Below are 10,793 nucleotides of genomic sequence, written 5' to 3'. Positions count from 1 at the left end.
ATTAATGACGTAAGAGGCACACGGTGCACAAACAAAACACTGATGCCTGAAAAAAAAATATACCTTATCAGGGCGACTCCACTTCTGAACAAGGAGACCCTAATTTTGAGATGCTCTGTTTCTCCTGTCTGGTCTGCAGGAGTAATGCATTTGTATGTACACACAGTATGTGTAAAAAGAGTGTTATGTTCATTTGACATGTGTTTGTGTGTTTGTATCGATCTATCTGTGTGTATGTGTGTGTGTGTGTGTGTGTGTGTGTGTGTGTGTGTGCGCGCATGCACGCTCATCCACTCATCCACTCATCCACTCCAGTGTTGAGAACAGGTCTGGCAGATGGTTTGGTCAGATGAGTTCAGCAGAGCACTTGAGGAGATTTCAGTGCATTTCATTTTCAGCATCCATTTACGGCAATAGTATAAATATATGTCAAAACCCATGTTCTAATAGCACGTGGCATGTTTCAGAAATGGCTTAAGTCTTAACATCTGGATGCTATTTCATGCCAGGACAATTTCATGAGTGTAGTCCAAAAAAAAAAAACTGTGTCTCTAACACAGTGTGTAAAAACATCTGTGTGCCTGTGTGTGCAGCACACAACATCCTCAGAGCCATCCCTCTACCACGGCAGCAGTGGTGGAATAAAAGCACTGAAATCCTTTCATTATTTAAAAGAGCCAATGCCAATTGAAGTTGAGAGTATTCGCAAAGTTCTGGAAATGAATAGGCTTTATCAGCAAAATATTAGAAAAAACAAAAAGCAGAATAGCAGAATCATGGCCCATGTTACTGATGTATTATGTTGCAATGTTAAATAATGAGTACTGATGCATCACTGAATGAATTTGGCTGCAGCTGGTTGGGGCGCCGCTCGTTTTAACTGCTTTATAGAGAGTTAGACGTTTTATCCAGTGGTTCTCTGCAGGGACACGAGATGCATCTGAGGGGCAGTGAAATGAGGAAGGAATTTAAAAAATAAAATGTATACTCTATATATTTGCCTTTTTTTCTTATATAAAATATCACAATATTTAACTCGCTTGGGGCCTTGAACAGTTATTTAATCAAGAGCATCTGCAAAGTTTAGAGGGGAGAAGTCACTGACTTGTGTAAAGTGTCACAAACAAACAGAGTTGTAAAGCACTGTTTTAGTCAACAAAGTAGGTTATTTTATAAACGTGTACTATATGATATAATGTGAAATTTTAATCTGAAATGTAACCAGGAACTCTTTTTTTTTTTTTAATTATACAAGCAGAGTAAAATGTAAAATAGTATCTCAGGAAAGAGATACTCTCAGGTACAGCACAGTGACCCCTCAATGGATGAAGCGGTAGACGATGGATGGAGACTAAAGCCAGTGCACTACTCCACACTAAGCACTGACAGGTCTCGACCTATAGAGGCATAACAAGCCAAACTCAGTGCTTTCCAACAATGAAGTCACCGTCCTCTGCAGGGAATCTCACAGCAACAGGCTGGTGTGAACAAGGACATTAGCGAGAAGGCTCGAATAGGCAGGAAGAGGAGGTAATTATAATAGAGATGAGAGCATGCTGGATCATCTCCATTGAACTCACAGGACACCTACTCACTTACAAATCCACAGACGCATACACACAATGAGGTAAAGCTGCTCCCCAGAGTCTGAATACCACCGGGGCATCTGGGCTCCACTGCAACGCTGGAGCGGAGGCAGAACGTGATGTGATACACTCTACGAAAAACAGACCAAAATGTGAACTCAAAATAGACTAAAAAGAAATGTCCAGACTCAATATATGAATGGGCCGCTCTCATTATCGGAGGGTTTCATTTTCCACTTACTGTCAGCCACGAAGTGATTATGCACATGTTTGTGTGTGTACATGTGTATTCATGAGACTGTGCGCCGAGGCTTAAAAGACCACAAAAGCCCAGATCAAAAAACAGGCGGACATGATCCGACTCATCACACCTTCGGTAATGGAACATCCATTTCAGGGATAAAAGCAATAAATCAGGCAGATTTTCATAACAAAGGATGTCCAGCTGGTCGTGTGAAGGAAACACATTATCCTGATAATAGTGATGGACCAGGCCACAGTGTGTGTGTGTGTGTGTGTGTGTGTCGGTGTGTCTGTGTGTGTGTGCATTTGCGTGTATTAGTGCACCTCACAACTGAAAACAGCTCAGCACAACCTTTAGTCTTTTATCTTCTTATTCCATGTCCCAGCGTTTTTGTGCAAAAAAAAGAAAAAAAGAAGAGACAATAAACCCCACGTTAATTTCGTTACTCTGCCGTTGCCATATTTGCATGTACGGTTTGTCCTCAAATAATCAAAAGTCAATTTGAAGAAAATCATAGTGGGGCTACATGATTGAACTGAATAACCCACATTAATTCAGTAATGACTGTCGATGTGAACTTGTTTGAAGGCACACAGACTTCTCTTGACATTCATTTGATCTGTATTTATTTTCCTATATTTAGAATCAATTATGTTGTTGATCATAACCGCTTCTGCCCAGCTTGATCCTCAGTGACCTTCTAACGTCAGGTAATTGAAGAGCAAGACCCCGGTCAGACAGGATTCAGTCCTTTTTGCAGTGAGAGGCGTCTTTTTCCGTTCATTAGAGGCACTTTGTCATAAGTTAACCGTCTGCTCGTGGATCAAGGCGAATCAAAAGGAATAATACAGCCATCATACAGCCAAAGCATTACACATATCCTTGCAAAATATACTCAGAAATTTCCATAGGTCAACAACTACATTTACTATAAATATATATTTGCAAGTAAATCTATCTCTTTGAAACATTTTCCTGGCAAGTGGTCGTTGGAATACAATACAGCATTTTAAAGAAATGGGTGACACCTAAAGGACTAAACAAGAATTACACTCTCACTCAAATAGTACAACAATTAAATATGTTTCTTGATTCTGAGAAAATTGATGACAAACTAAAAAACTATTTAAATTGTTTTATTGCCTTAGGTCATACAATGGCCCTAATGTAGAATAATAATACGATTTGTGGTTTAATTTTTTAAAAGGGGAAAAAAAAAAACAATAGAACAAATTAGCAAGTCCCTCAAAACAATTTACTTACATATGTACAGGCACTTGTGAAAAGTTCCCAGTAAAATTCATAATGCAACAATAAGCATTTTATAAATCAGAGCTGGAAATGCAGTTCTGTCTCAGCATCATATTCATACTACATGCTGTTGGACAGCGTATATATATTTTTTTCCTATCAGAGGATATCATCAAATTACTACAGACAATGTGAATAGACATAGAGAAAATTGGTGATAAATAATGGAACATGAAGATAAAGAGTTAGCTGGAAGGGAACTCATCTCTTATAATTGTGCATCCAACCCATTATCCTCAATATCCTCAGGATGCAACAGAATAACCACAAACTATACACGCACTTTACACGTCAAAGAATGAAAGCATACACCCAGGAAGGGTTGAGCAACATGCTGTGGTCATTGTTGGGACGGACAGGGAGTCTGATCGCTGGGATCTGGACCCTCGGCCTCAATAGGCAGGTGGCTGGTTGGGATGCCTACTGGGGGACGGGCCTTTCTTATTGGGCTGAAACTGCGCGGAGAGGAACCAGGGGAGGGAGCGGGCGAGAGCACAGGGCGCAGCGGAGGACCTAGAGAGGGCTGTTGGAGAGCCAGTGGAGAGGGGCTGCGGGGGTACCTGCGCGGGGCAGACCAGATGGGCCGCTCAGTTCTGTTTGAGGAGGGGGGAAGGACTGGAGCAAAGGCGGCGGGGATAATCATTTCGGACTGGTTGACGGCATTGCCAGAACATTCTTCCAAACGCTCCAGAGTCTCCTGAAACAAAACAAAGATGCACATGTGACATTCGTCATCTTTGGTGTTTCATCTCTGGGTCTCATTTGAATGACACCGTTATTATTATGTTTGTCCGTGCCAGCAGCACGGTCCTACGTTGGCAGAGTGAAATCTCTTGATATGATAGTTTGCCATGAACTTCTTTTACAGATTCGTGGTCCCCAGAGGATGACTCCTAAGGACTATAAAGTTTACATTTTTGGGTCTGAGGGAACATTTTTGAGAGCCATTGGATGAATTAACACATTTCTCACCACCGGACCGTCACTGTCCTCAAAAAATCCAGCCCGTAGTGACCCCCGGACTTCTCCTCTAGTGCCACTCTTGGGATGAATTGTGACTTTTCCTTAAGAATCAGTGCCATATCAAAATGTCGTTATGCGAAACTGTGGTTTACGCCTTACAAACATTCTCATTCAGCCTCAGCTGTACTCTGTGTTTAGTGCTGGTTAGCAAATGTTGTTAGGTGCTGAAACGCCATAACCAGGACAGCAATCATGATAATTGTTAACATCAGTATGTGAGCGTTGTCACTGAGATCGTTTTATGCTGATGTTCAAATTCAGCACGAATCCCAGCTGCTAGCATGGTCAAGGCTCATGGGGATAAAGTTGATAGAGGCCAATACAAATGTGGAAGTTTGGGAGGAGAAAAAGGAAAAGACTTACATCTTCATTGAGAACATAAAGAGGCATTGGACTCCTTCGACCAAGTGTGGTTGGTTTGGGCACAACATCAACTGCAAATAAATACATTTCATATGGTTTTCTGCTGAGTAGCTGAATAAATGTGTGAATGAATGCTCGCGTGCCGTGTGACACGTGTCACTGGTGAAGTACAATAAGATAAAAAAAAAGTGTGGAAGTGTATGTGTGTGTGCATCGGGGACATTCTCTGAAGACACGTCGAGGAACCACTGTAGCTGCTGCTCACCATCGTGGCCATTTTCACTGTGCTCTACGTAGATGGGAGCTCTTTGGGGGACGGGTCGATGTTTCTTTCTACAGCAAGGAGAGAAAAAAAGAATCCTTTAAACACGTCCCACCCACAAGCTACATGTCAATGTGCTCGCCAATTTTCCACAAAATGTTCAGAGCAGTGCAGTATGGTGACACTGTGGCGCTCATCAAGATTCTAATCACATCGTCAAGAGCAATATCGAAGCCAGTCAGAGAGATCGAGGGAGAGGGGGGAAGAGAGAGAGAGAGAGAGAGAGAGAGAAGGGATGAAAGAGAGGGAAAGAGAGTGAAAAGAGGGAAAGGAAGAAAGTAACTCTCACTTGGAAGGTTTCCAACAGGCACACACTGTCACCAGGGTGATTAGAAGGAATATGCCCCCGGTGGACAGGATGATGTATAGCGAGCTCCGTCCTGAAGCAGAGTGAAACAGAGAGATATATGAGGAGGGAGAAAGAAAGAAAGGAAGGAAGAGCGTCAATAACAGCATGGCGGTGCGAGTTCCCTCACGCTGAGCCACTACGCTGTACCTTTACTTCACATTTACTTACGGACCCTTACGTAATCAAATTCAAAACTCAACCTGCTGTGTTTGTCGTCTTACACTGGTAAATAAATTGATACGTTTTCTTTTCGTTGATTTTGTTATTTCTTCTCTCTCAGACTTTTGCGCCTATAATGAAGAATCGCTGGGATGCAGCAATGGAGCAAGCAGAACATTAGATCCCCCCCCCCCCACACACACACACACGCACACACACACCGCTTGACAAGGCATTCGAATGTGCTCGCATGGATAAGGTGTAGTGAAGTGGCACATTAGTGAAGTCACTTTGAGACTTTCAGCCGTGCTCGTATCCACGCAGAGGGAACGGGAGGCAGTCTCGGGGCCCTGTAGCTGTCTCTTCATGCAGCACATCACAGTACAGCAATAATGAAGTCAGGATTACTGGGGTCCACTGAGGCAAAGCGTTCCCCCCACCTGCCTTCTCTTTCTGCTCCCTCCTCATAAATAAATGTCCATTCATTGGACTGAACCGCCGCTGCCTTCGCTCTCAGCCTGACATGCGGCCCTACACTGGCGCCCAGTCACAGCCGCTCGGAGCCAACTCTGCCGCACTCACAGCCTGGATTTTTGCACTTGTTGTAAACAACTTTGTTAGAGAGGCAGGCATGCATGCTGGTTTATAGGTCAGCGTGAGATGATAATTGCCTCTGGTACTGTAGCTGAAAATGGAAGGTTGTTGAACAATGAGATGAAATATGTGACTGCATATTTTTTGGTTGGTATTGTTTGAAAAATAATGAAAACTCTGATTTTTCTATTTCATGGCGCTTCATACTTCTACTCCATAAGTATTCCAGCTTATGTCATAGGGAAATAATATAAACTTTTTACTACTTTTGTCCCAAATATGTCACTCATAGAACATATTTTCATCTCATACATTATTATAGATAGATAAAATAGATAGATATATAGATATAGCTGTGCAGCAATTGCATAACAAATCTGAGCATTTTGACATTGTGAAATTGTGACCACTTTTGCTCACTTTTACTTTTACAGTCTCGATACCTGAGTGTAAACTCGTATGACTTGGGATCCTACCCGTGTAACATGCCACCTACTGTAGACAGTGAGCTTGACAGGTGTGCTCTTCATGCTGCTGATGGGGTTCTCCACGGCGCAGGCGTATATGTCGTCGTCTGACATCACAACGCGCAGGATGGTCAGCACTTTTTGGTCATGTGAGAGCAGCAGGCGTGAGTCATTGGCCAGCACCTTGCCTCCCTTCAGCCAACTGTAGATGGGCTTTGTGCCATTATTGTGGGAACAGTGCAGGTTGAAGTGCTCGCTGTACTCCAGGACGGACGACGCTATCATCTGGATATAAGGTTTGGACACAGGAACTGAGGATGACAGGGCAAAGGGCATAGGAGGGGGAGGGGGGCTTGAGATTGAAATTCCAAAATATGACAGAGTGGTTGATCTGTTGGTTCTGTTCTGTTATGCAGAACAACTGAAAAGTGGAATTCCAGTTAATGTCTCGTGCACTGAAAGAGAAAACTTGTCATGTTAATACTCACATATCTATTCACACCATTTTGAATACGAGAGAAAGGACAGGAAAGCTCTTTAAAAGGAAGGTCTGCATACCATCCACAGTGAGCTCCGTGTAGTGCTCTCCAGTGAAGCTGTCGTCCGTGATGGAGATCTCCACTTCGTACGCCCCTTCGTCTGAAAGTTGCAGGTTGTGGAGCAGCAGGGACCCATTCTCAAACACCAGGATACGGTTGCGGTACTCTGGACGCAGGTTCCCGATGACGTCCGTTCCTATGGACTGAACAACGGTGATAGGTTTCTCTTTGTTCCTCTTTAGCTGCCACTTAATCACAGGCTTGTCGGAGCTGCTGCTGGAGTAGCTGACTGACAACAGGGCCTCTTTGCCCACTGTTCCCCTCACCACCTGGGACTGGCTGGTCACGTTCACCCCTGTCACCTCACCTGGAGGAAATGCAAAGAGACAGCGCTGTAGTCTCAAACTGTGGAGCAGACAGAGAGGAACACAAGGATAGTAGAGGGTCTTTGTGGGGACAGTCACTGTGCTGCCTTTGATGCTCTGCCACACTGAAACAGTAGAGGATTCATGCAAAACCACACTATTTACTGCTCTATTAATCACTACTATTACTACCAGAGCAGACTGAGATGAAAACGCAGTGAAGGGGCCGGAATGCCGATACACCAGAGGGTACAAAATAACAAGATTCATTTATGCAGGATGTGCAGAATAAATAAACTGTTGATGGATTGTACCATGACTATACTTTTAAAATTCCTGTTCCTGCAAGAATGATATATTTTGTGTTTGAAAATACTGACTCATTACTGTTCTTCATTTGATAGATTTTTGTAATCACTTTAGTGCGTTTAACGTAAAAAAAACAAAAACCCAACAACTGTATGATGAGCCCCAGATATTTATTTAATGTTGTTATACTTTGAACTTAGCAATAGTAAGCTGGTTTGATTCTATTAAATAATGACAATATTTGAATAATTGAAATACATGTTCGATTTTGGAGAAAGATTGTTTGTTGTTCATTGTTGGACTGCACGTCTCTTAAAGTGTCGGGGAGTGATGTTTACAAACTGCACACGCTGTTGTGTAGTGCAATCCGCACCTCTTTTCTGGTTTTCAATTTACAGAGCCAGGGCTGAGTCAGAAATCATTTTCTTTTCTTTCTGCGCACACACAGAACCGACAGCTTGCAGGCCGCTGGGAAATATTTGCTGGATTTTACAAAAAGTGTATTGGATTAAAATTGCGTACTGTCCCTTTAAATAAAATAAATCATGTAAATGTTTCCCCTCCAGACAGCCTTATACCTCGCACCCAAACGAACCTGCTGCTTTGCTTTAACTCTGGTACATGATGTCTAGTCATGCCTTGATCACTAATCTCAGAACCCCACCCCCAACCCCCCCAGAGCATTTCTCATGACCCCATGTAGTGAACAAGTAATAACTAATTTTGATTTGTGCTCCCCAATTATCCTCCACCACCCACAGGGATACAAGGATAAGGTATTACAGTGTGAGCCACATTTCATCCTTTATAGAGGAGCCCTGTCTTGGAAACCAAACACAGCAAAGCGATTATGTTCACAGTGGAGGATCCTATAACTCAGCTGTAGCTGGACACATGGAGGTCTAAACATTGGCTGTGGGCCTGTGAGGGGCATCCTACTGTTAGGCCTCAGTGATGGGAAAATCAACCTTGGAGAGAGAGAGAAGAGAGAGAGAGAGAGAGAGAGAGAGAGAGAGAGAGAGAGAGAAGAGAGAGAGGAGAGAGAGAGAGAGAGAGAGAGCTACTCTGCACGGTTTGGTATTCTTTGCAGTGAGGCAGTTAGCAGGGCATCGCCTCATTGCTGTGGCAACCATTTGGTCCGCCTGACAGGGGTTGCCAAGGCAATAAGACAAAGGGCATGATTGTTGGAACTAGTTTCCTTCACTGAAAAGAGTGAGAGAGGGTTGGAGAGGGAGAGAGAGAGAGAGAGAGAAACTCTTTGTCACTGGCGAAGTTGGGGATAGACACAGGATCAGTGATTCCACTAAAACGGACTTGCCTGGGTAAACTGGACCCTTTTGTTACAGCCACGAAATTAAATTGCCACATTTTAAAACCAATATCTCCAGGTAAATTTTCCAATCACACAAAGCAGGCCCTGCCCTACTCAACAGCTCCCCACACAACTTCATCCCATCACACTTAACCTACACATCCCCTCCTCACACGCCTACAATGGCCACTCCAGGCTCCTTTGAGCAGTGGCCCATTATAGAGCAGCACCCATCCAGAGAATCCTTCGTGCTGGAACACAAGGACAAGAGGAAACAGTTTTGCCTAACCTAACCTGGATTAACTTTACTTCCAAAAAGACTGTGTGGTTTTAAAGTGACAAAAGGAGCGTAAACCAAAAGACTAAAATAAAACAGCAATTTAAAAAGCATGTTGCTTCCAATAACAATTAGTTGATAATGGGCCCAGTCAAGTTCGGCTTTGCCTGTAAATGATCTGCACAGAATTTCACCACTCAAGAAAAATCCACTTGTTTGTCCATCATCTGAAACATACAGTAAGAATCTCCAGGGACTTCTTCATCCTCCAATATAGTCCAACAAATGTTTGGACTCACCTGTGACGAGGAGGAGGAGGCCGAAGAGCCTCAGCAGCGCAGGGTAGCCAGTGAGACCGTCGCTTGTGGAGGAGGTCTTCCTCTTTACCTTCATCTTGTGTCCTGGGCAGAGTCTCTCTCCCACTCAGTGAGCATGGTTTATCCACCCGGGGCACGTCCCTGCAGCTCAACACTCTGTCCACTGCCTGCCTGCCTTGCAGCACTGGCCTCTGCCTGGTCACACTGAGCCCCACTCTCCTCTCAGCACCCCAGTCACAGCCAACAACAGCCAACTGTGCGTGCTTGTGTGTGTGTGTGTGTGTGTGTGTGTGACTGTGTGTGACTGTGTGTGTATGTGAGACAGAGACATAGTGTAGATGAGCTCCCCTCTTCCACTCCACGTTGCCCTTTCAGAAAGGAGCTGGAAGAAAATTATATTTGCTTATTTTTATGGTTATTTGTCTTGAAGCAAAAAAAAAAAGGTTTTCAACCTTTGGTAAAGAGTTGAATTCAATACTGAGTTAAGCTATGTTGCAAGAATTCCTGCTGGGAGGGTCGACTGAACCTGCAGCCAAAGCTGCGGCCCTATGAGGAACCCAGCGATAAAGCTCTGAAATGTTTTGAGTTTGGAAAAAAAACAACTCACTTTCTTTTGCCCACTTTTGTCACATTCTCTCTCTGGACTGGAGCCTCACAGTAAACTCACAATGCTGTTGACCCACATACACACACAAACGCACACAGTGTCAAAGCACTTTGCTGCCACAGTACCTGTCAGGTGCATGATCCATGGTTCTGTACCTGGCTGAGAGAGGCATGATAATCAAGGCAAAAAATAAGAGGGAGAAAAAAACTCCCAAAACAATTTGTACCTATTTTGTCCTCTAGGTGGGATAGGAGCGACACTGACTCAAAAAAGAGGCTACCAACAACAGTGTTGGTCATGTTTTGACATAAAAATTGTGACTTATGATATTAATATTTAATACAATACAAGAGCAACACATCTATCAAAAGAAGAAAATAAAGGAAAAACAATGAACGCTCTTCTATCAAAAATAGAACGTATGAAAATGAAAACAATGTGTGAGTTAGGATTTAAGTCTTGTCACTTTTCATTGGATCAGACATGTTTTGCACCAACAGGTGTTGAAATCTTTGCCTGCAAAGATGAGTAATTTGCTTTAGAGTAGAGCAAATTTCAGTCTTTTGTTGAGTTTTCGTCTGACAACAAAGGGAGGTTTTATGCAGAGGAAGACTCGTGGTTGACAGAAAGCTTCTGGACTGTGGGAACA

At 43.4% G+C, this 10,793-nt stretch overlaps 1 protein-coding gene across 1 annotated transcript; it reads right to left on the bottom strand.

Annotated features, from left to right (window-relative positions):
- Positions 1–2,950: 2,950 nt before the first annotated feature.
- Positions 2,951–9,789, bottom strand: hepacama (hepatic and glial cell adhesion molecule a). Its single transcript, XM_035623942.2, has 7 exons — positions 9,520–9,789; positions 6,977–7,324; positions 6,448–6,729; positions 5,139–5,229; positions 4,793–4,860; positions 4,528–4,598; positions 2,951–3,838 (listed from the first exon to the last, which is right to left on the bottom strand). The coding sequence occupies exons 1-7, from the start codon at positions 9,611–9,613 to the stop codon at positions 3,482–3,484; spliced, it is 1,311 nt and encodes a 436-aa protein (XP_035479835.1). The 5' UTR covers positions 9,614–9,789; the 3' UTR covers positions 2,951–3,481.
- Positions 9,790–10,793: the final 1,004 nt, after the last annotated feature.

This window comes from Scophthalmus maximus, chromosome 11 (assembly GCF_022379125.1).
Source record: "Scophthalmus maximus strain ysfricsl-2021 chromosome 11, ASM2237912v1, whole genome shotgun sequence".
Classification (NCBI taxonomy): Eukaryota; Metazoa; Chordata; class Actinopteri; order Pleuronectiformes; family Scophthalmidae; genus Scophthalmus; species Scophthalmus maximus.
This window is presented reverse-complemented; position numbering and strand designations above follow the sequence as displayed.

What these genes read in the sequence shown, in the direction of transcription:
- hepacama (XM_035623942.2), bottom strand. Translation starts at nt 9,613, where the DNA reads ATGAAGGTAAAGAGGAAGACCTCCTCCACAAGCGACGGTCTCACTGGC. An exon ending in CACGGAGCTCACTGTGGATG is followed by an intron (nt 6,730 to 6,976) that starts GTATGCAGACCT and finishes TGTCATCCTCAG; the next exon opens with TTCCTGTGTCCAAACCTTAT. An exon ending in TGTCAAGCTCACTGTCTACA is followed by an intron (nt 5,230 to 6,447) that starts GTAGGTGGCATG and finishes ACTCTGCTTCAG; the next exon opens with GACGGAGCTCGCTATACATC.